Source organism: Rhea pennata, chromosome 4 (genome assembly GCF_028389875.1).
Source record: "Rhea pennata isolate bPtePen1 chromosome 4, bPtePen1.pri, whole genome shotgun sequence".
NCBI lineage: Eukaryota > Metazoa > Chordata > Aves > Rheiformes > Rheidae > Rhea > Rhea pennata.
Window position 1 is genome coordinate 28,306,791 of NC_084666.1, and position 27,723 is coordinate 28,334,513.

The window sequence follows — 27,723 nt, forward strand, 5'->3', positions numbered from 1 at the left end:
TGTAAGCCTATGAAGTACTCATAAATGGGAATTTTAGATACACTACAAACTGCAATTCTGGACTTTACACCATACAAATATAAACATATACATATATAAATATATATTTTTTAAAACTATACTCCTAATTACTTATAGCTTAAGTCCAATATTGTAACTGATTGCTAGTAAAATGTTTAGCATTTAAAATGATAGTACTTCAAGTTAAATAAACTCTCACCTGAAGTGACAGAAGGGATTTTGTAACTGGATGTAATGCGGTAGTATGGTGGATTATCCATATGAGTGACTCCTGAACTGACCGGATCAGTAAGCTGAAGTTCACTGACCAGCTCTTCCAACAGTTGCATTGTTTTGTCTCTACCCAAGTAAACAACAACTTTCTTTACCTGCCATGAAGAAAAAGAACATACATGCATACATATGTATGTACACACATATATACAAAAATTCTATTTGTAGTGATTGGATAAAAAAGGAAAATAACAAGAGATTTTTACACTACAACTGCTTTGAGTCACTATCTTTATTGGTAGTGATCTATGTACAACTTACTCTAGCACAAAAAGCAAACAAAATTACTTTCACAGCTGTCAACAAAAGCAAGCATTGCAAATAAGTCTTATTTTGATGGCAACAATTTAAAAAATAAAACATTTTTTTCTTATGAAGGTTTTAGCAACAGAGAGACTAATATGCGTGGGAGAATAAAAAGAAAAGCTGAAGTGTATGTATTGCAGTATCATCTATTTATTGATACCTCACAGATATACACTACTCTATTTTGTTTCTAGCAGGTATCACTTTTTTCCCCCCTCATGCTACTCTGTAGTGCTGTCACATGTAGTAAAACCAATTTAAAATAAAGTTTTGTTTAGGGGGATTTTTTTTCTTTAGTACTTTGTCATGTGAGATAATTTGCAAAATTTGATCACACCATCTCCTACATGGTATTCTTTAAGTGACAGCATGGCATGCTTCAATTTACTCTATGATCCATCTACTTTTTCACACCATCTTAAATTATAACTTAGGAAATTTGAAAGTTTCATTTTTATGCCAAAGGAAGAAAAAAAATGCTAAAACTTTGTACTTTGTAGACATTTTTATGAGTCTTTTCCAGTGTTTATGATTTACTCACTAAGGTCTATGGCCCATCTACGATACTCTGGATTTTGATAGATGGCTAGTGGTCTCTTTCAGACTTACCAGCCCAAATAGATTGGAATAGTCAGTAAGTTGTTTAAAAGTATAGGGAGGCTCAGCTATCTTTAAAATGCTATCTCCTTTCTGGTTTTCTTTCTCAAGCACCTTCAATGGATGATATGTTTAACTGAAACTGATCCTGTTTCTGTAAGCAAAACTTTGCACTTAACAATTAAATCATTTTTTTCCCTTTGAGGCTTTGATTCAGGAAGAAATTATTGCACAGACCAGAGCCAAATACTGTTACTTCAAGGCTAACTGCATTTGAATAATACGCCAGGTAAATCAAATCTGGGCATCCCTCTGGACAGTAAGATAGCAAACTTTCAACCTAGTAAAAGATGCAGGACTATCAAGCAGAAATAAAGAGCAAGTAAAAGTGATATGAAATAGAGGACCAAAACTCAGAAGATTACAATTTCTATAATGTGCATTGTGTAAAAATGTGAAATACCAAATAAGTATGAAAAACAAGAATCCTATCATTATCACATTAGGTTGAAGGTAGAGCATTTAAAAATTGCCCAACACACTGTGCCACTCTTTCACCGATTGTTAGCTTCTCTTCCCTCAAATTGATGGATGTAGGTACCCTCCACAGTCTAAAAACAAATCAAAACAAAACACCAGCAAATGAAAAAAATGCCCTGTGTTAGCTGCTTGTTTATCAGTTTCTCTCTTTCTACCATTTCTCCTGGTGCCATCTTCACGAAGTTCATGAACATTCAGCAGGTTGCTCTCTTCTCACAATCTTTGTTATCTTTCAATTCTTTTTACAAATATTTCATACATTCACCTGATTCATGGAAGGTTTCCATAATTTCACATGTTTTACAGGTTGACCTTGCATTATTTTAGTATACTCTCTCTATTTAATATATTGAGAAGTATTTCCTGCCTCTTGAGATTTTTATTAAAACAGCAAAATGTTTCCTTTCCAAAGATACTTAGTGTCCATTTAATTGTGTTGATTAAACTGATTCATTAATGTAGCGGTACATCTTGGTCATGAAGAGAAAAGGCTAACAAGATATGACATGGAAAAAAATGTACCATACTAAAAATCATCATGTATTTCTAGAAAGACAAATTTTATAACAGATAAACAAAACACGAGCACAAAGAGAAAATTGTAAGCATATTAATGTATGGAGCGCAGATATCCAAAGTAACTCAAACAGGAAAAACTGAATTTGTTCATAGTATTCAGTCGTCATAAACTATGGGACATTATTATGCTATAGGAGATTTTGATATCAGAATCCCATGTGATATTTTTTGTTTATTTAGTGTTCGTCACTGCTAGACACGCAACTAATTTTTCAAATATGGATATCACTGAGAAGAGTCACATCAGGTACTTACATAAGGCAAAAGGCTGGGTTCACTGCTCACTCCACAGATACTGATCAAGAAGTGCAAAATTATTTTCAGATTTTTTGGCCAGCTGTCTGCCAAAGTAGTCCAAACATTTTCTATCTCTGACCAAGCCACTTCATCACCATACTAGAAAACAAAATTAATATCTCTCCTGAAAAGTCCAATAGAAAACACTGTATTTGAAAATGGTTTGTACTGAGTGAGCAGAACAAGGACTAGAAAAAGGAGACATAAATTCCATAGGAAGCTGTTATGTTTTTAACATTCTGGAATGAAGCTTTTGCATATGCTCATTGTCATAAACACATTCTGTAAGAAGTAATTATTATCAGATTGATATACTATAATCAGGAAGTGTGTGTGTGTACACGTCTGTGTGCGTGCACATGCACGCATGTGTGTACATATATATACACACACACGCACACTTCCTCTTTTTTTAAATATATACATATTATACATATACAATATATATGCTATACATATTTAGCAGAAACAGTATCTCCCAGTTGCTGGTGACCTTGAATAAAATTCCATGGATCATAGGCTACCAAGAAGCTTTAATTTGTAACTTGAAAAGTGATCTCTCATCAGTACAATTCAATCATATAAAGAAGTGGCAGGAGCACTGCAAGTGACCAATACTTTTTGTCTGTTGGAAGTTGCTATGATAGGAAGGAAAAATTGTCAACCATCCTACAGTAACAAGATTTGTTCTAAAACTCCACTTCAACTTTTTGAGATTACAGTTATGGAGGAGAGTGGGTATTATCTATTCAGCCAGACATCTACATTATAAAACAAGTTCTGAGTCTTCATGATATTTATTCAAGTTAACCCTTAACTATAACATTTATCTAACATATTATGTATTTCTCTTAATATTACTCACAAAACTATCTGGCATGGTTTGGGTATACATAAACAAGCCAATAAAATCGAGTAATTATTATTAAAAAGTTTGCTATTTGGTAACAAAGTATCTCCAAAAATTATTTCCCTCCATCCTAAAACTGGAGCAACAGGGAATATTAAGTAATTAGTTTTACCTTTGCAGTCATATACATCAGATTGTTCAAAACCATAGCAGTAGCTTGTGGTGATCCCCAGCCTTCCCCTCGCAGCCAGCGTCTACTGTTCACCATTATCTCCCTATCTTTCAAAGAATCTTCCTCATCTTCATCTTGCCGACGAATGGTCGGCAAAGGTTTCAAGTCTACCAACTCAATGTTGTTCATCCATGGTAGCAGGTAATGCAGCATCACCTGTCTCCCAGCCGGGTGAGCTGTCTGGATTCTCTGGCTTACTTCTGTCATTGAAAAATCAGGTATATACATAAAAATGTAAATCAATAAATACTAGAATAGCTTTAGTAATAATAACAACAGCAACAACCATGAAACCAGTAAATCATACTAAATATATTAATGCTGTTACTGACAATTTTTTTTGACCAGTGCCATTTCATAATGACAATCTGTGATTTTCAGCAGAGATAATTAAAGACTCTTTGCTGACAAACAATATACTGAAGAAACAAAATTAGTATACACACATATAACCAATACAGATATACACAAACAGCCTTGGACACACAAACACATGAAGACAAACACTTTAGATTCTGATTATTCTGTTAATTGTGAATTGCTGAAATTTCTGAAAAAGTAAACTTGACATAATGTTCCTCCATTTCATATTTGCCTCATATTAAGCAATTCTCATGAAACAAGCTTTTATTCTTCTATTAGGAGCTTTCCATCAAAAATAGAAAATAAAATCCAAGTAATATTTGCCAGTATCACTTGGGTGAAGAGAAGGGTGCAAGAAGTGCTTTCAGTGCAAGAAAGGGACCATGAGGAAGTTATCACACATTGCATGCTTCAAACATGCAGCAATTACCATGGCAAATCAGGCTGATGAGCGTGGTTACAGCACCACCTATATATTCCTCCACTAGCATATGTCTTATATGATCAGTAAGTACAAACCAATGGAAATCACGAAGTAGGACAAATACTTTGTAAAATGTTCTTTTGTGAATAACAAGTTTTAAGATCTGGAGCAAAATTCCTCTACTTGAGATACCACTTCAGACTGAACTGAAAACAGAATCTGAGTTTTAACTTTGTGTGTACCAATTTTGACACAAAAAAATGTGGAAAAAAAGCCCTGTAAAAATCCTCTTCCTTACGTTAGCTCTAGTATTTCTTCTGACTGACATGAGAGATTATTATTCTGTGACTGCCTAAAATACTTTCTAAGTAGTCTAGAGTAAGAACAACAGAAAAATTTTGAAAAGCAATTGTAAAATTGTAGACAAAGTTTGAGATACTGTTGAACACTTGTATTTCCAAACAATACTAACTTTTGCATAGAAGCAATATAATCTCTGATGTGATAAAAACACAGCATTTTAACATTGTTTAAATTATTTTTTTTGGTCCATTCTATTTCTCAAATACATGTTTTTTCACAGCTGTTAACAAGTCTGTAAAAGCAACTTTATTCATTTCTCTTTCTTCTTGAGTATGTTATATTTCAAATATGAGCAAACAAAGACTGTCAGAATAAATTCAGTTTTCTCCACACATAATGAAGATGCAATATTGTGGTCCTGATTTTAGTGAATTACATACAAATATAAATTATTGAAAAATTAGAACTACAGATTTTTTTTAATGTTTTTGTCCTGATGAACCTTCTTTACCATACCTGAGAAGATAGCAAGAGTTAGTTCTGGATAAGTCCTTGCTAATTCTTCTGACAGCTGATAATACGATACAGAATATAGATGCGGTAAAGGAGAAGGCTGACCCAAAACCCCATCCGTCCTCTGAACTTCCAGTTTGTGAGCATAACGGAACATCTTTGGTTCCAAGATCTACAACAATAATGTTCAGAATTCGCAATTAAGTACAGAGCTTTAATGGAAGTTTTTATACAAAATTACCTTAGAGCTTTATTAGAAATCTTCATAAAAGATTGCCTTTCAAATACTATATCCATGTATCTACTACCATTTAATGTTCATCTAGATAAATATCCATACATCTATCATATTCACATATAATGTGCAATTCTGTAGAAGCATAACTAAGACTTGCTCCATTTGATGAGCAAAAGATGATCATTTTCAGAAATCTTTCATAATACTGTATAAAATATATATTTTCCTATAGCAAAGTTTAAGATACTATTGAACACTTATATTTTCAAACAATACTAACTTTTGCACATAAATGAGACATAGATAGAAGCAATGTAATCTCTGATGCGACAAAGACACAGCATTTTAACATTGTTTAAATTATTTTTTGGTCCATCTTAAGCAGCAGTGTTCACTTGAGAAGAAAGGAAGGACTGAAAGGCAGGGTGATGTAAGTGCAGATGTATCAACAGAGGTATTTCTTCAAAGGAAACTTTACTCTTGAATCTAGCTGACAACAAGGACATTGCCTCTCCCTAAGGTGCTTTTGGAAAGACAGAGTTATGTGCCACTCTGTTATTGTACCAAATTAGAAAAATCTTCCTTTTGGTATCAAATCCTGAAAAAGCAGATACTCTAATAATGTAAGTCTTGAATGCTCAGTTCATGAAAATAAGTATACTTCCACTGAAGTCAAGTTATGCTACGCAAGGATTTGCCCTAAGTATTTATTAAAAATAAAGGAAAAAAATACATTACATTTTGTTACTGAAAGGATAGCCAAAAAATACCAGAAACAACTTTCTTAAATACACATGTAAAATTATCTTTCAAGATATAAAATATTTTAAAATCAAAGTTAGCTTACAAACCTGCAATAGTTGCATAGCAACTTCATAGATAGCCCTAGTAGAATCAGCTGCTTTAAACAGTATCAGATTTAGGAGGGTCACTGTATCACACTGGTAATCCCTACGAAAAAATTGGAAGTGTGAAATAAAATTACATTTGACTTTTTAAAATATGAATTTATTCAGTGAAGTTTAATTCATAGGGGATATAATATGGGATAACATTAACAACCTTCTGGAAAGTTTCTGTAGCAACATATACACATAAACAGGGGTGACTTTGAAAATGAATACTTAAAATGAAAGTTTCGAAAACCTCTGTAGTACCTGTTTTGAAACACACTGGCTATAGCTTTAAAACAGCCAGCTGCTACCCGCTTGGAACCTGTGTAACACCGGTCTACAGCCCAGTACATGAGGTTACTCTGGTCAGGGTTGAGTTCCAAGAGCAGCATGACTGCCTCACAACCTAACTGATGAACCTGTATTCCAGAAATGAAAAGTGAAAAATAAAGGATGACTTACAAAAATGGCATAAAAAAAGAAAACACTGATATTTTAAAGCAAAAGCTAGGCAACATACAAAATTTGTTTTAACTAAAAATAATGAGACCACAGTTTAAAAGAAAAGCAGATAATTCTATTAAATTGTTTAATATTCAAGTTGTACACAGTTATACAGTATCAAAGCAAATAGCTATATAGCACTAGTAATCTTATTCTCATTTTGAAGTCTGCTCGAAAATAAAAAATAAATAGTTATTATTTACTATTTTAACTGCTTTTACTTCAACCTGAACCTGAAAGCACTAGATATAGAAAAGCATTGAAATATATGCATGAATTACAATGGCATAAAAGGGACAGAGCTATGTAGAAACTCATGTGCTCTCTCAAATCTACGCAGCCCTCTGGAGCAGCAATCAAGTATTCCTATGCAGTCAAAGATTTAGTACAAAGGAGGCTTTATCTTTCAGATGTAAAGCTTACCTTACTATTTAGATATCAAAGGCTGGTCTTCATAATTCCATAGAACCCCCAATGGACCCTACAGTCTCACAGAGCTCATGTTCAAAATCTCAACTCCTTTAAACTTCTAAAAGTTCTACTTATTAACGCAACTTAATCTAGTTGATTAGGTTATATTATCTTGTCTAACTCCTTGTCCTTCCCTCTTAAATTCTGTTCTGTCTGCTCTTAGACTGTGATTAGGAACTGCCTCCCTCACATGGTTAATGCATGTATCAAGGACAGTACAAAGACATATTTTAAGCTAAAACAGCTTTGAACTTAATTCAGCATTTGGGCCAATTTGACCTCACATCTCATTACAGCGTATATTGAAGTCACTGACAGCTATAAACTAACGTTGACATTGTCTGTATTACCTTTTTATCCTGGGAGTCCAAAATATTATCCAGCCATTTGTATAAATAGCCATCAGATGAGAGCCCCACATTATCTGCAACAGGGCCACAACACAGTACAGCAGACATAGCCTTCAGAAAGTAATTGGAAAAACATTACTCAGGTAGGGCAAATATATTTTTATCAAACCCATTAAAATATCAAAAACTTCTATTCAGACGAGGGAGGAAGAGCAAGGCTAAAAAATTCTGTTTAATATCTTAAGAAATAAAATAATCAAATCCTATTGTTCTGAACTCCCCCACATAAGGAACTGTCAATATGGAAAAGTAACAGTAAGAGCTGGCATGACAATTTGGTTATTAATGCACTTTTACATGAAAGGCAATCTCCTTAGGCAAAGGAGGAGTAAAGTCACGTGAAGTGAATATTTATTCGTAATTTTAAGAAATTCCTAGAAGACGTTCAGTAAGTCACATTATAGAAAAGGCCAAACTGCCAAAATTCGGCATGCAGGTAGAAGAGAAAAAGAACTAAGTCATGAATGACAGCAAGGATGTGAAAACCACTTCCAAAAGTCCGTATGTTAAATCTTCATTAGAAGAGTCAATATCTATTTCCAAAATTCATAAAGTGCTAAAATACCTTCAACGCACAGTACTGGTGTCTGTTTATTTGCATGTTCCTATCACTGTATCTGTCCAGGGGAGTAAACATGATACTAAAAGGACCTGCCCAATGACTGAACAACATAAACAGACTGTGGCGTAGACTCTGCTGCGGAAAGACACTTCTTCTGTGGTGTACTGTAAGAAAAGTACACACAGTTAGACACACTTTTCTTGTATTTTTTGTAACTGAAATACGTAACAGACAAAAAATGAATATAAAAGAAAAAGTTAATGTAAAGACAAAATAATAGCTAGATATGTGCTTATTATTGTCCCACTTAATGCCACTGCTATGCATGAACAAGTTATACCAATACAGTATTTATTAGTCCAAAATTAAATGCACTGCCAATCAATAAGACTTCCATGAAACAGGAAAAATACTCGTACGATTCCAAATAGTACCAAAACCCTCCTAAAAACTCACATTGCTAAACTGATGGTATGAGTTATTTTTATAAAAGTGAGCTGAAACATCAGAGAAAAAAAGTTCTTGAAGAAAAATGAGTATTTTTTTTCTTTTTCATATACTGCATATTAAAGCAAGTCTTGAGAAGTTTTTTGTTTGGTTGGTTGGTTTTTTTTTTTTACATACCTGGAACATTCTGAATGATATTTGCCACTAAGGCACTAAAATGGCACCGGATATCTTTCAGTGTATCAGAATCCTTTTCATTCTCTGCTTCTAGGAGTTGTCTTGTTAGATCAACATACTCCAGCAAAGTGTTGTTGAGGGAATGTGTTTCATTATCAAGGCCACCACTTGCACTTAAAAATAAAAATTCAAACAGTATGTCAATACATACTATAGGTTTTAAAAATAATGTTTATTTTTCATTTTTAAAAATCTGTATAACTGCAAATATTTAATTAGGAATCATTTCTTGACCCAATTTCTGTTCTCTTGTTAAATAGAAAGCTCCAATAAAAGCAAAACTAATAACCAAGCCTCATACTATCACTCATCCCTCCACAGAATTAGTTTCTTATTACTGGGGTCAAGTGGCCTTCTACTTGATACTAAACAAAATATGGAGATTAAAGTCTGCATGTGATTCTGACCCGCCCTCCTTTGAAAAACAACTGTTAGAAGAGTGAATCCTTTCTCCTCAGCACCCTCCACCCTTCTTCTTCCACAACTGTATTCCAGACAACTGTTGTGCCTGGCACAACAAATGGAAGATCGGGGGTTCAGGGTAGCCTGTAATTGCATGCTAGCTGCTGCCACAGAGCTAGACTGGCCTCAGAGAGCAATCACCAGCTGAGAAGAGGAGCAAGGTTGTCCAAGTTCTAGAGTGCAGACTGTGGTTAAGAGATATTCTACATACGCTAAATAAGCACCAGTGAATACCTTAAAAGCTAAGAAGCAAGAATCCAATTTTAACTGTGGACTCTGAAAAATCAGCATGCAGAAAGGGCTACAGATCTGGTATGCATTCAAGCAGTCAGCGTTTCTGATGCAGCACTCTTAACATTTTGTAGTAGTTTGCTTAAAGATTGTCAATGCAGCAGACTTCTTTGCGTAGGAGACAGCAACTAGCATCAGGATGCCAAGTGATGAAGAGTTCCAGATAGATTATGTATTTCCAACATGGGCTCTCTGTTGTAAGACCAGTTTTAACTTGCATTTGCTGGTGATTCAAATAACTGGTGCTATGCTCAAGCATACACAAAAAGCAACATGATATGCTGCCTGTTCAAAGCAGTGTCACTGCAAATATTAACAGTTTAAATAAAACATAGACTATAGTGGCAAAGAAGATGAGGGAGTGAGGGATTAGAAAGCTTGCAAACATAAATTTTGAGTTTTATAAAACTGTATACTTCTTTATCTTTGTATACTGAAACTTGATAAAGAATTTTGCACGCTTGTTTCATTGGGTCATAAGAATACTAGTGATTTAATTCAGAAGTACAAAAAACATCTTCTCTTCAGTGCTGCCCCACCTGTGACTAATGACACCAGCATCTGCCAGCAGTTCAAATATTCGTACTAGCTGTACTCGTAAAATATCTCGACGCCTGCGCCGTTTCATGTTCTAGTTAACAAGAAGAAACAAAATGAAATGAAGCAGAGGAAAAACTAAGTATAAAAACAGTAAAGCATAAAGAAGCATTATTATATGTATGCTACAATTGGCATTAACTATCAGGGTGCCCAAATTTAAAAGCAGTTACCAAACTTACAAGTTAATTTTAATAGACCGTAAAGTGAAAAAAAAAAAAAATTAATCTCTGCTGTAACTCCAAGATATATTAGGCCACTGTTGTACATATTATTAAAATGATGTACTTTCTACTTTATCATGCCTGTCTATGGAAAAGTATGACATATAAACTGACAAATTCAAGTACACATGTCAATCTTCCCACAAACATGCATGCAAAACTGACAAAACACATGATAGTCCAGTCACATTGTGAAATGAATGGGATGTTCCCATCATCTGTACTTAATAATAAATTTATTACTAACAAAAACATGACAGATAGTTCAAAAAATACTGACTAATCATCCTTGAATTTGTGTTTGTATGGGTATTGTTTTTTATGGATATCAACTGAGATTTCTAAACCCTACCATAAAACCTACACTCTCCATCATAACATTTTTAGAGTGTTAGTGTAACCAGGTGAGCTTAGAGTTCACATGGACATTTTCATTTAAAATAAACTAGTGAATTTGTTGACTCTGTAACACAGCTCATTATGCCTTATGTAATAGTAATTGTAGGCATGTTACTAAAGTAGGAAAGGTTAGAGTAATTTTTAATCACTTAAACCCACTTTGAGAAGGAAATATTAAGCAGAACTCAAACAAAACAAAACTCTTCTAATGTAAACACCTCATGATAATTTAAAAAAATTATGATTTTTTGTCTGCTACACTGATAGTTTTTAGCTGCAAAATTAAGGAACAATATAACTAACATTTCTTTACTATCATTTGTGAAAAGAGTTAAAACAGGATATCGAATATAGCAAAAACATCTCATTACCTCTGGCCTTCTTTCAAGTGCTTCCTTAATTATAGGATGTAATTCTTCTATTAGTTCCCTGGATAGAAATAAACAAACAAGGATAAAAAAAAAACACTAAATAACGTCTCAACTGAAAGATGTTTCACAGCAACTAGTGTTAAAAACACCCTGATTTTTCTTCTTTGACAGCAGCTTTGTGAAATAGACCAGCATTTAAAAGATAGACACTTCCTATAAAGTGATTTTCCTAATTTAAAGACAGAAAATCAACCAGATGCCTCAATAATTGTCATTAAATTGCCATTTACCAAGTATTATGGCATATTTGTATCAGAAATGCTGTTTATTTATTTTCACACTCAAGGTTTAGCAAAGCCTTACAGGGCAAATAGATTTCACTAGAAAAAGATGGTGTTGGCAATTTATCATGTTACATTCTCTGAGTTGTCACGATGCATTTCATTGTAAATAAACATTGTTTTTTTAAGGCCAATAATAATATGCTGACACAAGTTAATTAGTCTCAATGAAAACTGAAAAGCAACATGCTTTGAAGCTGTGGATACATTCCCAATTTGTTCTGAAGCTCCCAGTCTTTATTACTACTCAGTTCCTTCTACTAAACTGACAATGTTTTATAATTCCAAAAAGGGGGTAGGGGAAGGTGAAAGAGAACAGCTGTAGTGTGACTCTATGCAGACAAAATGATAAGCTAAAAACATACTATTTTCACTTTACTATTTGTTAGCCAAGTAACTTGCTCCTCCTCTTTAGATCTGCTGGAGTGTGACCCCAGGTGTTTTTCTGCTTCCTGCACTGTTCTAATACAGATGTACCAAAAGCAGAAACAAGCAACCGCTTGAACAGTTTGTTGGGTAAATGGCTGACTCCTCCGCTACACCCTTCAAAGCGGCTCGTTCAGAAAATGGCTTAAGGTGATTATAAAGTTTCACAAACTTTTGTTGTATACCCAATTACAAGAGTTTTATATATCATTATGGATTAGTTCATACTTCCTTCTAAAATCAGCACAGAAAAGAATTTGGAAGTAGGTGGAGTTTTTTGTGGGTTTTTTTTTTTTTTTTTTTTGAGAAAACATATTAAAGGGTCAGCTTTCAATGGAGTTTGTTGATATGTTCAGTACTCAGAAATGAAAGATGAAAAAGAATATGCTATCAACAGTTTAAATGTACTGCAAATAATCCATAACGAAAGTAACTCCCAAGTAACACATACAAAGTGGGTAGGAATGGTAGGAAAAAGAAACAAATCAGTAGAGAACGTCAATGCATTTGGAAAGGCTCTGGTGCGAGTATGTGCATTGGACTGAGAGGAAAAAAGCAGGTCATCTGAAACGAAGCATGGAGTTCAGGATAACAGAATTAGAAGAGTAATGACCACTGTATCTTTTTTTTTTTTTTAAACGCTGAATCAATTGTTTCTAATTCAGAGAACAAGGATTTCTAGTGAAATCCTTTCTCGTTTCTAGCTTTGTACAGCACAATTATGATTTAAACTGTTCAGCAGATCTTTGGGGTCATGGGACAAAGTTTGGCTGGACTCCTAGCACGAGAATGAAGTCAGGTATGACACACAACATAACAACTCGCACGACGGTTTCAAACACATCTTTGACTCTTTGCTTGCAATAATGTGGGAGAATAGTGACTGGAGAAAAGAAACACCTGATTCAAAACTCAGTGTTAGTGATTCCCAGGTTCTTCTTGCAGAAGCACAACTGGTTGCACTCAAGTGCTACAACACGCCGTCAAATGTACAGTTTTGTAACTCTCCATTGTAAGACGCTGTTCACCGTCAGAGATCAGCTGATACAGAGCACTGGCCCTTCCAGAGAATTTTCTTTCCCTCGGATGTTTTTCTCCCTCCTCCTCCATAAAGGGAGAGCGGCGAGTTCAGGACAGTGGCCGAGCGCACACTCTGAAACTCGGCGCTTCCGGCACAGACGTGCCGAGACACCTTTTCACATCAGGGGATTCATAACACACAATAGTACAGTACGTTAAGATCTGAAGAAAAGTACATTTCAGTTGAGGCACGGTTGCCATGAAGACTAGACAGATCATTTACATGTATTTATATGTATTTATATAAAGGTTCACCACAACAGGGTGAACCCACTCAAAAGCTTGAATTATGAACTAAATCCAATTATGGTGAATAGAATCTATAAAATTAAATTGGCAGTCAGGACAGGTGATTTGGCATAGATTTATTTCTACTACAATAAGTCACAGTTAACAACATCCAAAATAATCCATATGGACTTGTCACCTGTACAATGTATAGGAAAGATGCATTAGTTATGAAGCATTAGGAAGCTTACTCAGAAAGAGAGCCAAGAATTTCAGTAGCTTCACCAGTGGTCAGGAAACAGTTGTAACTAGCAATTTTTATCTAAAAATCTCTTTTTAGAGTACAATTAGCATGAATCTCATACCCACCACATGGTCAGTAATGCATGTTTGTTGGTGTTAGCAATAAGGAGAGCTTAGTAACTTTAGAAACATGATTATAATTAACATTTCAATTGTTAATACTACACACAGTCTTCTCTCTCATTTAAAAACAGCCTTTAATATCAAAAAAAGACAGCTGTTTAGTGTTTCAACCAACTTTTTTCTTTCACATTTGCATGCTAACTATGGCTCTGCTCCCTTGCTCTGCTTATATAGACATAGTCTCTACATAAAATTATTTTGACCTCTAATAATCTTTATCACACAATTAAATGCTAGGAAAGACAATGGTAGACAGTTTTCACTGCTTTATTTTTTTAAAACTTAAAAAAAAATCAATAAAATGTTTTCCTGAGCTCTGGTTCCCCAACTTAATAATCAATTAGCATAAAAACAGATGAAATGCAACAATTACCTAAATGCTCCTGGGTTGGTCCTGCCAAGTCCCAGCACAAGGGATTCTGTAATTTCCATGCTCTCAGAGCGCATCATTGGGACTATGTGCTTAAACAAGGAAGAAGGGGATGGAATGCCAATGATCTAACAATAAAATCAGAATAAAACAGAATGAAGTAGTTACATAATACTGAGGTAGTGACATTAAAGCATTTCTTCTAATTTTGCAGTCTTCCCACAATGAACAGTAACTAGAAATGCTCATAATAAAAATGAAATTTTTGATCTTTGACAAGAAAACCTTTCTCTGCAATAGTAAATTAGTATTTTATTCTTCTTCGTTCCCTGTACTGAATTTTTATCTTCAGACCACAGTGAATGTCTCAATACAATAAACAGATGTGAAATTTAAAACGGAGAGAAGATTATTCCTTTGCACAAATGACAATTACAGAAGTCAGGACAGTAGAGTTACATTACAATTTATAGACCTGCTATCACGAAGATCTTACAGACAAAGGAAAAATACTGAAAGAGTCAGGAAACACTGAAAAAGTGACTACTTCAGATTACCATTAGAAATGACTGCAAATTATTTACTTACATACAATACAGCAAGAATTAAAGTTCTGACTTTCCAGTTTTGAATTTTAACTTGCAATAAGATTAATAAGATGCAATTGAGGAATTTTGTGGTTACTCTGTTCTTACATGCTTGGCTTTGATAGTGGCCATAGAGAAGATGGGACCTAACAAACTTTGTCTTGCAAAAACAAGTCCAACTTGAATGGATAAGGCACAAGCATTACCAAAACCAAAAGATAACTAGAAAAGTATTGTTTTCTCACTATCCTTCCACTTCCACAGAAGTATCTGTGCTCCTATCAGAATTCAGAAAGATACATTTATGCTACAAGTATTATATGTACTACCACAGAAATTGCATTCTCTATGTATCTATATTACGCATGCATATTAGTCACATGCACATGTTAATATATATTGCTACTAATACATAAGTTAAAATTTAAATATATTAATATGTAAATATAAACTGTATAAAATTAAATGTAGTGTCAAAAATCATATCAGGTGACTCTTTGGACTAGCATTATTCTGTGTATTTCTCTCCTGAAATATCTAATTAGACAGATATTACTTGCTTATCTGAAAATTAAAGTAACACTAAACAGTCCCACAGACCCAAGTGGCTCTTTTTCTGTAGATGAAAGCATCTACATAATTGGATTACAGAACTTGTACCCAAATTTTAACAATCATAACAGCAGCCTATTTCCATAGGAAACAATAGGAAATTTCCTTAAAAACATATCCTCTCATAGAGGACTGAAGATAACTGTGAATGCCTCATAAAAAACAGAGGTTAATTGCCTTAGTCTTTGCTGTTTTCTTCTCTCAGTTCAAAAACTTTTGGGGAGTATCTCTTACCATCAGTAGTAGTTTGCTATCTACTGAGGATTTTTATATAATGGAGTCAAAATATATTAAGTTATATATTAAAAAATATATTAAGACAATTCTTCTCCAAGAGGTGCTGGGTAGGCAGTAAGACAAAACCTTTACAGCCTGCTGAGAAGCACAGCAGTGGATACTGTTATGTATCACTGTACACAGTGTATCACAGTAGAGTCATCTCTGAGAGATTAAAAATTAAACACTTTGAGAGTCCTGTAGCATAGGTGTCTAGCTTTGGAGGACATGTCTTTATAGATGTTTCCAAGGCTCTTCTGTGCTTCTCTGGAAGACATTCTGACTAGAGGAGTGGGGTTTTTTTGTTTTTGTTCCCCCCCCCCCCAAGGTGGTTGGCAGGGGTCGGAACAGGATGGGACCTCCTGAACAAAGGAGCTTTATGTGTTTTAGCGTATCTGCTCTCCTTTGAAAGAGGGAATAGACTTCTGGTATCTCTGTCTCTTAGACTCCATTGCATTGCTCGAAGACAACAAAGTGTCAGTCTGTAGCTCCTCAGATGCAGGGAGAGGAACTTCAGAACAACACAACTGGAGCAAGCTGCTTCTGACAGAAGTCTGCTGCACAGTCCATCAGTTACCTTCCCCATCACTGTATCTTCTACACAAAGGTACCAAAGTGAAGAAGTAAACAAAAAAAATGCCTGCAGGTGATATGAAGTAAGGCAGACAAAAACTACCCAGGAAAAATAAAAGAAACATTATTCCTGAATACACAATTGCCTCAGTTACTGAAATTCGAATTACAGAAAGCTCCCGATGGGGGGGGGGGGGGGGGGAATATATATATATATATATATGTATGTATGTATGTATGTATATGTATATATTTAAACACTTCCTCATTACTGTCACTTTGAGATTGGGTTAACATTTTCATGATATGATTCTATTTTTGCGTGGAAGAATATAATCAGAAAAAAATTCTACAACATAGAGTGGGAAAAGTGAACTGACATGCTATCCTGAACAAATGAAAGCTAAATGTATACTATACTATTTTTCCACAGAAATTACAGAAGCATCTGAGAATCAGGATATTTAATACAAGCTTTAACTGTTTCTTCTTTCAATAATACGTAATAGAGCTAGCCACAGTAAGCAACAGAAGAACCTACTCTTGAATCAATGCTATAACCACTGTCAGGAGTAGACGCCAGCGTCTCAGGAGGGGAACATCTCACAGAGCCTGTGGAGGTGGAGGAGTTTAAAGAAGAAGCTGCACTGCAGCATAGAATCAGGTAGTTTCTCCAGAGCCCAATATAGGAGTCGCTGCTTGTAGTAGTATTTACTTTCTTGGCATTGATAGGGCTGCTATTAAAAAAAAGAGAAAGAAAGAAAGAAAGAAAGAAAATCTCAAACAGAATATAAAGCTTACCAGACTTAGCTTTTTCCCATTGAATTTATTTTTAAATTACATATCTGCCCTCACTTCTGCAATTCTTAATAAAGTCTGAATAAATTATCAGAATAGACTTGTACAACAATAGTGTATTTTTTTATAGACAAATTTGTTGAACTACAATATGTCCAAAAGCCACGAATTAAGCCAGTTTTCCTTCTAAGTGGAACTGCTTTAACATTTTATTACATAAAGTTGAATTATACCCACAGAAAATAGTAACAGTGCACATTTCACCTTACTGAAATATAATGACATTACAATGATGATAAATCTTAGAGGAATGTTTAGTTTACCAGACTGTATTTTCTGAAGAAACGAACTTACTTTATATCCACCTGTGGGGACAGCAGTTGGAGTCTGGTATAAGCAAACGTCCAAGCGTAGCTTACAGCTGTGGGGCAGTGTTTTGGAAGATTTTCTTGTTTCATAAAACTTGAGAGGCTTATAATCCATGGATCTTGGCCTTGGGTCACGTGTGCAAATATCCATATATGTGAGGGACTGACCACGTCAAATTGGTGGCTGATTGGGGAGGAACTCCAGTCAGCCAAAGTTTGCAAATCTATTGAACTGGGGCAGTACAGTAAAGTAGTCTGTGTGTGTAAACAGAACAAGGAAACAATTAATACCCATATATATTCGAGTAACAATGTCTTTGCACTGCTATGTATCTATATATCTGTATCTTTATCTTTTTCATGTATATAAATATATATATAAAAATATATATTATATATCTTTACATATATTTAAAAAAATATAAAATGAAGTATCAATGTCAAAAGCACATCTAGTAAGTAGATCAACATATTATTTAATTTGTGCTGTTTAATAGAAGTTCCTAATATGGGCAGTGATATAGATACGCTATTTGGAAAAAAAATGGATATTAGGAAATAATAAATTGCAAAAAGACATTTCACTTCTGATGGCTTACTCTCCCAAAAGGCTCCGGAGCCTTAAAACCTTACTCCTGAATCCCATTTCATTTTCTACAAGTATTATCAGAAGAGTTCCTCATTGATATTTATGAGTTAATAATGAACATAAATTGAAGAATTTAGCTGCAACTTATTGATATTTATTATAGCTTTCATCATGGAAAAAGGTCCCCTGATCGTTAGATGTTGTACAGCCATTGAAGAAGGTAGCAGTCTCTTCTTCAAAGAACTTGTAATCTTATGGAAAAAAGCGTATGTAGGAAATACTAACACAGTATTGATCACAGTGGTCTTGGCAGCCTCAGAATATTCCTCAAATTTTATCATCAGTAGGTAGAGATTGGGAAAAAATGAAGCATTTTTCAGGTGTCTATGGGGAACTCCAATATAGTTGATTAAGTAGAGGCAGAAGTAGAGAGTTTTGGAGAGGAAGGTTGCGGGGCTGGGAGTGGTGGGCCTTTTTTTTTTTTTTTTTTTTTTTTTTTTTTTTTTTTCCCCAATCTTAAAGGCTACAAATTGCTGATGAATTTGGTATTATCAACCAAGGTGGAAAAAACTCAGAAATCAATAGGAAATTAAATATGGTAGACTACTGCAAAGAAAGGCCTTGTGTGTGAAAAAAATATGAAAATGTTTGATGCATTGGAATTCAGTGATTAGATGACAAAAGGGCACTATAAAATGATCCCTGTAGTGGAAATCTGGATAGATGTGAAACAGACCAAAACTTCATTTATCAACCAATAGAAAAGGATGTTATACTAACTACTAAATTATGTGATGAGAGTTGAATAATTAGGAAAGACTCTATTTTTTAGTGACCTGTACACAGAAGGCAGATTTTGCACAGACATGAAGATCTATAGAAGAAATCTCATTTAATTTTTAAAAGAACACTAATACTTTTATGGAACTATAACCACATAGAATAAGAGTTGAAGTATATTTTTTACAGGTTTATCTCCCCTTAATCTATAGGCTTAATTCAATTCCAGTAGTATAACAGAGATACTCAATGTTAAATTATGCAAATTAACTTCCTCCAATTAATAGCATTATTACTAATAGTGTTACATTATTTATAAAAGCATTATATTATTACAGCATAATACATCATACATACATCATAATGTATCATAATCAATAAACGATATTGATAATACATAATATACATAATCAATACTCAATAATCATAATCAATACATACATCAAAACAACTATGCATAATAAAACTACTTACGTAATCAAATTTGGCTATAAAATTAGAAAGAAGTTTTATTCCTGCTATTTCTTATACATTTATTATCCCAACAACACAGTTACAATGAACAGTCTATAAGCTCCTTTGGTAAAAGAAAAAAGAAAATAATGATAAAAATACTAAACAATCACTCTTTCCTCAAGCCTAATGTAAAAGCAATGTAATGACACTGTAATTTAAAAGATATAAATTCACATGGGACAAAGATTTTACCCCATCTTACATCTAGTTTAACATAAAGAATAACAACAACAACAACCTCCTACCTGATCAGCCCCAGTGAGATGTATGAAACTCTCCAGGATAGAAGCACTTAGTCTGTCCATCACATCTATAGCCAAATCATCATCACTCTACGAAAGACAAAATACAAAACATAACAAACTCAAAGTCAAGAAAAGCAGTACACTTTCAGTGAGCAGTTACATGAATGAGTCATCTTACCTTGGAAATTTCTAAAAGTGTGAACAAGGCCCTTATTTCTCGGAGAACACTGACAGCTAATCTTCTGGTTGCAGGCCTTGTGCTGCAAAGAATAACCAAAGCAAAGCCTTCTACCACATGAAATACACTGGAACAAAGGGTCTTCTCCAGAGGAAGGTTATGTGCAGCTCCATTGGATACACCACGCTAAGGAAAAGATAATACAAGGTAAACAAAAATTAAGAACAAAGTAAACACATCAAGATACAGTTTTATTAGTAGTAATGGTAGAATTAATTGCAGGATACTTAGATCATGCTTAGTTGCTAGTCAAACTTCTACATTATGAAAATTTTATACTATCAGCTCCTTTGTATTTTTATCGTTTCTCTGAATTCAGTCCAAATAAATATCACAAACAAGTCTTTCTTATTTCACTTTCTCAGGAGAACAATGCAGCAAGGGTAAAAATAAAAATAAGTCATTAACGCTCACTTTTAAGAGTATATATAACTAAATTATTTAAATCTTTTCCATTTGATAGTAAAAGATGATTCATTTATTTAGTTCCACTCTTTAAGCATTCCTATTAAATATATTTCCAGCTACACCTGGTCACTTTTGATGTAAATAAAAATGTGCCGTAAGTTAGTTTTTAGAGAATACTTAATAATATTAAAATGCACTTCTGGCAGATATTTTCATTTAAAATAACAGGTCTAAAAATCTTCCAGCACTGCAAGAAGTAAGTAAAATATTTGTTACTTGACAGACAATAAAGCATGCTAACAAAAATGTATGTAGATAATTATGTATTTTAATATCAAAGAATATTATCAGGAAATACCTGAGAATCTTGGGTTTTATTGTGCATTTGGGCTGCTTGTTTCCACTGATTTATGAGCTGCACTAACATTTTTACTGCATTGTCAAGAAGTGTTGGATGGACATCAGTTACTTCACGCACAATAAAATAAACAAATCCTGAAAGAACATCTTCCCGCCAATCTGGAAAATCAAGCATTAATGCTTGGAGTGTATTGAAAGCCAAGGCACGCAGTTCTTCGTCCATATGAATTGTCAGCCTGTTTAGAAAAAACAGCAGTATCATTACCCCAGATCTGCACCTTCTAAGCCAGCCTTCACAAATTAAAATTTGGTGTTAAAAGTTCTTCTTTACTTTCTTTTATTTTTTCTGTTTTTTAATTAACACAGAAAACTTCCAGAAAGATGCATTTTCTGCAGTGAATAAGTCTGAAACAGGCTACTAACAGAAGGCTTTATAATTAGAGTAAAATAATGCAAAACTTCACAAATCTAAGTATAAACAAATCATTTTCAAGAGAGATGTTTAAGCTTTTCATATGGGCCCATATTAAAATGCATCTGAGCAACTAAACTACTGTGGAGCTCAATGAGCACCCTGTGACATGCAAGTTGTTTTCTTCAAATTAAAATCTAAAAGAAACCATTATTTCTACAGATAAAGCAGGTTTACTCTGGACCTGAGAAAAATCTCCCGCAAACAAACCTTAGCACATATACTTTAAAATGTTTCAGCTTGTTAAAAGAAATGTATCAAATATTGTATTGTTATATAATATATAATACTGTATTACTGTAAAAAGACTTTTAAAAACTGACTCAATATATTACATCCAAATACATTTGTATTTCAGAATTACAAACTGATCAGGATCCCTGCACCTGCATTTTAAAACTATACTCTTGCTCTCCAAACCTCTCCCTTCTTCCCAGCCTCTCCCGTACAGTACAGTGAGTTCACTTGCTCAGTTCTACATGTTTCAGTGTATTTAATCTAAATCCATTTTTATCTTCTTCCTTCTTTTGAGTAAACAGGGAGGGGGGAAGGGTAATGAGAACAAAGCAATGAGGTTTATTGCTTTAGTTAGTAAGTAAAGATTGTTTGCATTTGTTTCAACTACCTATTCTCATTGAATACTCAGATACCCACCAGCTGTCTCAACTACTTATCAGCACTGATAAGGCACAATCAATTTAAACTGTTTTGTAATTGTTATCAAAAATTTCTCTTTAAAAATCTACATTAAATTCAAAATCTCCTCTTTTAAGACATATTTACCTCCTGCTATTCTGGCCAATAGGTAACATTTGACTAAGTGCAGAAGGTAAGCAGGAAGAGGAGGAATGGATCCTTGTATGCAGCAGACTCATGCTACATAGACAGTGCACTGGAAAACTCTTTATTACACACACGCACACACACATACACACAAGGAAAGAGCACTCAGCAAGAGCAGAATTGCATTTTCCTTACCTTGCAAGCAATTCAATGAGGTCAGTCCTGCTCATGCCATCTGGAATCAGCCTTGGAATAGCAGCAATACAAGTTCTGAACAAATCTATTTTAGGTTTTCTTTCACCCCTATGAAAACAGTTTATATCCAACAAAACAGGAGCGAAAGTTACTTCAGTACAGCACAAGTACTTTCAAATTAATCTCAAAACTACAGAGGCTAAAACAAGTTATCACCCTCAATCTATACATCATATACCTCAATCTATAGTGAAATTAGCCATAATTTATTATTAAAATTAAAAGTTAACGTTTTAATGCACTAATATTTGTACCTAAAACATAACATTAGCATAAAATATAATATAAGCATAAAAATAATATAACATGATCATGACAAAAATATTTTGATTCATACGTAATCATGTCTTCAGGTTCTTTATTGGACATCTGCACACTTGTCATGCACATCGGTCTTCCAACTTCTTTGTCCAAATGCCTAAGAATGCTATCTAGTGCTTTTCTGACTTGGGGATAGTATATTGACATTCCTGAAAAGAAAAAGAATTCATATAATTTCTTTCACTATTCCAGGTTCTCATTTTATTTTGACTTTCTCACTAACTTATTCACCATTTACGCAGCTTCAGACAAGCATCTTCTGTACAGTAAGATGGTATTGAACACATACTTTAAGTGTTGTAACAAAAAAAAATGCATGCTGAACATGTAGTAGGTATGGTTAGGTATTAAGAGTAGGAGGTGTAAGTAGAAGTTTCTGTCAGGAAAAATGTAAAAAGGAAGTAGCTCTTAGTTCCTTTTCTGTTTTCTCAATTCTGAATATTTTCGTTCTAGCTGAAATTACACATGTTGCAACAGTCCCTTAGGGAATACTTCATCATCGGAAGATCAGTACAGCGTGGGGGTTAAAAATCTTTCACCCCACTTCAGCTGTGGGCTGGGAAATCCTAGAGACACATCAAGGGAACAACTGTTGCCACACTAGTAGTTTTCAGGCTTTCTTGTGCTAATTCAGCAATGAGAAATAGTTTTAAAAAAGCCATGGATCTGGTCTTGCGGCACCAGAAGTTCAATATTCTGAAGCAGTCCTCACTACAGAAGCGGAACAATTCTGTTAAAACATTACCATTAGCTTCCTAGTAACAACTAAAATAAATATAGAAATAAAGTCTACACAAGTGTAATGCTTGAGGATAATTGAAGATGTGTACATACAGTGGAAATATCAACTTACAAAATAATACAGCATACCTATAACTTTTGCTTCCTCATCTGTCAGTGTTTTATTAAGAAAAATTTTCTTCACTCGCAGAGTATTTCCTGAGGGAAGAACAACTCCTGTTGTCGGCATTGGTGGTTCACCATCCTTCTGCTGCAAACTATCTGCTATCACAAGGAAGACTCTGAGGCCTATATTCATCCTCTGCAATAGCAACAAAGGGAAGAAAAAGGAAGTAGGAAACAAAACATTACAACATTAAAGTAACATAGATGAGAACAAACATTATATAAATATTACATTTCAGGCTAATAAAATTAATAAAGTTCAAGCCTTTGGTGCCCCCCCACAACTCTGATTTTAGCTAGTTGAACTGGCAGGGGCTAATGTACTTATTTTATTTTTTACAGGACAGAGCACTAAAAGATTTGATATGAATCTTGAATATGACATATTGAAGCAGGTATTTCTTCAAGTTTCTCATCTATAAGATTGGATCTCGAACTCAAAGAGCTAGGTAGGACTTCCCCGAAAAAGGCTTTACTTTACTGTACTATAACAAATATCCACAATACCTACTGAATTTGTTGTTGAAATGAGTCCAAACTGTAGTACTGTTGCTAGCTTTCTCACCAGAAATGAAGCAGCAATCATGCACAAATACAGTTACTTCTTTAGTTTAGTCAGGAGAACCTGCTTTGATACACATGAGCCTGCTTTCATCCCAGCTCAAAAATAGTTAAGCACCTTCCCCCAAATTCCCCCCAGCTCCGCAATACCTTTTCTCCACATATAAGTAATGAGCCTATTTTACCTCTGGATTAATAGTGAAGGTTTTAGGTGATTTTCCAACACTAAGAAGATCAAATATTATTTCTTTCATTGCGAAATCCAGACGTTCCTATAAAGGAAAACAGATTGATACGATATCTGTTTTCTGTTAATTTGCATAGGGAAATCTCTTGGCTTTGCACAGGGTCTGGATGTCATGTCCTACTATATTATCAGTCACGATTAAAAAAAAAATCTTTGCTAATTATTCCCATGAATTAACATTCTTGTTTATTTAATGAAATATAATTTAATATGCTTTGTAGTGAAAAAAAAACAAAAACAAAAAACAAGCTACATTAAGATAACATTACTAAAATGTTAAAACACACATACAAATTGGAAACGCATGAATCAAGGTTGTCTGCAACCTTGGGTTACTCCTCTTTTGCAGTATGGTACACGTTTTGTTTATACAGTCATATACGATATGTACACAATCCACAAGACTTCAGTTTCAATTACTGTAAGAAACGCTACAGTAACTCAAAGTAATTAGATCAAGTTTGCATAGCAAATGGTGTTTCTTTATGACTGTGGCTCATTTTTTACAGTCAAAAACATGTAGTAAATGAGCCAGAAAGAAAAATAAAACAATCAGTCTGATGTATGAGACAACTGAACACTCCCTTGAAAAACAAATCTTATTTCTGCTTCTTTCAGGAAGTCCTTATATATGATGACAGTTGAATTAAATAAAACTTTCATAATAGGTTATTATTCACATCTACTTAGAAGAGAATGTCTAGTTTCGGTCCATATGATCTCATTTTTGGAACTGTTAAACTAGAAACCATTCTTATACATTATACAATTTTATATACTCTGGAAGAAACATGCACCAAAGAATAGAAACTTTCTGATGAAAGAACAAGATGTAAAAACATACTACACAATTAAGAAGTACTCAGAAACTAGGATGATAGAGGCAATAGGAAAATTCGCAGGGGGAACTATGTATTCAGAACATGAATCAACAAGAATAAAGTAAATAAAGCTTAAACCACATATTAAACAGTGAGGCTAAAATAGTGAATGGCTACTCATTAGATGTGAACTATTTCACTTTCTGGGTTCTCTCTATTTTTTTTCAGCTCTGCACCTGGCCTTTTCCAGTAATCCATTGTAATTTCATTTTCTGCTTAGCCCATTGCCATGTGAGCTTCTCATTCAAATCCTGATATATATCCATTGATTCCAGCATTTAACAACAGCTTATCTGTCTATGCATTCCCATCCATCGGCTTCTTGCCTCCATTTTTTTCCCAACTCCTTATCCAAATATCTCTCTCCAACTCCAATTCAGGTTTTTCCTTTTTACTTTTAAGTCAGCTTATTTGCAACATAAAGAATATGTTGCAAAAGATGCAGCGAGGAAACAGAACACAGTCTCTTTGCTCTCAGGTATTGTGACTCCCATCAACACAGCTGACAGCAACCAGTTCTGTTCAGCTCTGGAACAAATAGCCAGAACACACTGCAGATGGAAACTCTAAATTTAAATTGCAGAACCCAAGTCTTTACCAAGAGCTTTCAATGATATTTTTCAGGAACTTAGGGGTTGTCAAAATGGCTGTTTTTTCCACAGGAATGAATAACCACTGCAACATATTTCCCAAATTTTAATTCCCTGTGTCAAAGCATGAAGTTAACAGATGTTGTAAGAACTTCTTAAAAATAAAGTCAAATATTTTCTAAATATCAGCTATAAAGAGAAGAATTCTAGAAGACAAAAAAAAAAAGAAAAAAAAATTGAAAGATTTTGTCTTTTTGTATTCCACTTCATCCGTGTGTGACTAGAAGGAAATCATTTTAGAAACTGAAGCATAGACAAGTTATCTGTAAGACAGGAAAATATAAGTCTCAGCCTGATAATGTTATTGACGGGCTAGTGCTATATCTTGAAGTTATATGCTGTATTTTGATATTAGGACAAAGAAGCACCAAAAACACCAAAAAATACAATGCAATATTAATATACAATAATGCACATATTGCACGTTTTTCCCTCTATTCAGAAGACTAAAAATAAAGAGGATATAATTGTCAGATGCTTTGTGCCTTATAAATGTATTATAATGGAACATACTAATTATAATACTAATTTTTTATGTATATATGCATTTAATTGTATGCATGCATGTATGCATGTAATATAAATGCAATACTAATATTAATCATCACAATGCTCATACATAATAGTTTTTGAAGTTACTGCAAAATAATTCTACGTTCCATATCTTGTCACTAGTAAAAGTAGAATTTCATTCATTAAACATATTTGGGAAAATTTTAGTCAAGATATAATGCCATTAGTTCAGCACAAATATTTCAAAAATCAACCTCAAATTTACATTTCTTCCAAATAATGCTCAATCTGTTCTCATATCTCTACTTAGAAATAGTCTAGAAGGGTCTTACCTGAGCAATGAATTGAATAATCTTCACAAATATATTCAGAGGTGTGTCTCGAGGGACCACACTACGTGATCCTTTTGGAAAAAGTGCTGATACAATGCTCATGAGACGGCTACAGGAGTTTAGAAACAAGTATTATAAACAAATCCAGATTTTTTTTTAAGAAATAACTTTTTATAATAGTGTAGATGTTACTATTCAAATACGGCTAATTGTATGGGATTACTACTACACGTAATACAGAAACATGACAGGCAGGACCTCCCCTGTAAGACAGTCATCCATCTGCTGTTACAGGCAACAGTATCATATGCTAATTTATAAACTGATCAAGATCTTCTTTTAAACTACTTAGGAGGAGGAGGAAAATCTGAATGACTATTCCATATTCTCACTACGCTAATATTTAGAAAATTCTTTTCATTTTTTTCATTCATGGTCTACATTCAGTGATGGTCGCTTTATAGCCTATTTATTATGGCACCATTAGCATCTTTTAGCATAAGCAAGTTTCCTGCTTCTTACCTCTCCATCCATGACTTCTGTCATTGCATACAGTTAAAAGCAATCATAGACTTTTCTTCAGTCTATTGGCAAACTAATCACATTTCTTTTCACCCTCTAATAAGATTAAGTTTCTGTTCCTCTGTATACCCTACTCTCCTGGAGCTGGTTCCAAATTATGTGTTGACTGGGGGCAGGGTGGAATTAAAATGCATTGCATAATAAACTTACCTTTGAGTTACAGTGTTGCTTTCACATTTTATTCTAATAACATAAACCCACAATAATCTATACAAAGATTCCAGTGCAACTCGGGACATTTTGGGATCTTTATTCTGTAAAATAAATTTAAAATGCAGTTACTGTCGCCTGTGTGACACACACAAGACTCTTAACTTTTGAGAAAGTATTTTTTTGAACAATGAAAACTGATGTTTTTAATACTTTGACTAAGAGTTTGAATGTTTTCATAAAAACATTCTTATACTACATATTTACAATACTATTTAAATATTGAACTAGTAATTCCAGATTATTTCGTATAGATCTTTTACTCTGAGAGAGTAACTAACAAGCAGATATTTTTCTTGAGATGAACACCAAAAGTGTATTGCCTCAAATAACTTTTCTCTGAAAGCTACTGGGAAGGGATACCTGCTTTATAGGTAACTAACTT

At 34.0% G+C, this 27,723-nt stretch overlaps 1 protein-coding gene across 15 annotated transcripts in view; it reads right to left on the minus strand.

Moving 5' to 3' along the window:
• Positions 1-27,723, minus strand: part of FRYL (FRY like transcription coactivator) — a 182,935-nt gene that overhangs the window by 50,236 nt on the left and 104,976 nt on the right. For 14 of the 15 annotated variants that reach the window (XM_062575536.1, XM_062575538.1, XM_062575537.1 and 11 more), the window contains 23 exons: positions 27,279-27,382; positions 26,547-26,655; positions 24,109-24,195; positions 23,327-23,498; positions 22,473-22,605; positions 22,076-22,183; positions 20,624-20,861; positions 19,798-19,983; positions 19,620-19,706; positions 17,476-17,744; positions 16,865-17,060; positions 14,279-14,403; positions 11,405-11,462; positions 10,353-10,444; positions 9,001-9,173; positions 8,380-8,540; positions 7,755-7,865; positions 6,694-6,848; positions 6,388-6,487; positions 5,302-5,470; positions 3,636-3,895; positions 2,572-2,712; positions 221-389 (listed from right to left, as the gene is read on the minus strand). In XM_062575536.1, the coding sequence (XP_062431520.1) occupies positions 221-389; positions 2,572-2,712; positions 3,636-3,895; positions 5,302-5,470; positions 6,388-6,487; positions 6,694-6,848; positions 7,755-7,865; positions 8,380-8,540; positions 9,001-9,173; positions 10,353-10,444; positions 11,405-11,462; positions 14,279-14,403; positions 16,865-17,060; positions 17,476-17,744; positions 19,620-19,706; positions 19,798-19,983; positions 20,624-20,861; positions 22,076-22,183; positions 22,473-22,605; positions 23,327-23,498; positions 24,109-24,195; positions 26,547-26,655; positions 27,279-27,382 (3,403 nt within the window). Of the gene's footprint in view, positions 1-220; positions 390-2,571; positions 2,713-3,635; positions 3,896-5,301; positions 5,471-6,387; positions 6,488-6,693; positions 6,849-7,754; positions 7,866-8,379; positions 8,541-9,000; positions 9,174-10,352; positions 10,445-11,404; positions 11,463-14,278; positions 14,404-16,864; positions 17,061-17,475; positions 17,745-19,619; positions 19,707-19,797; positions 19,984-20,623; positions 20,862-22,075; positions 22,184-22,472; positions 22,606-23,326; positions 23,499-24,108; positions 24,196-25,227; positions 25,283-26,546; positions 26,656-27,278; positions 27,383-27,723 lie in introns of those variants that run through there. The other variant, XM_062575543.1, reaches the window with a different exon arrangement.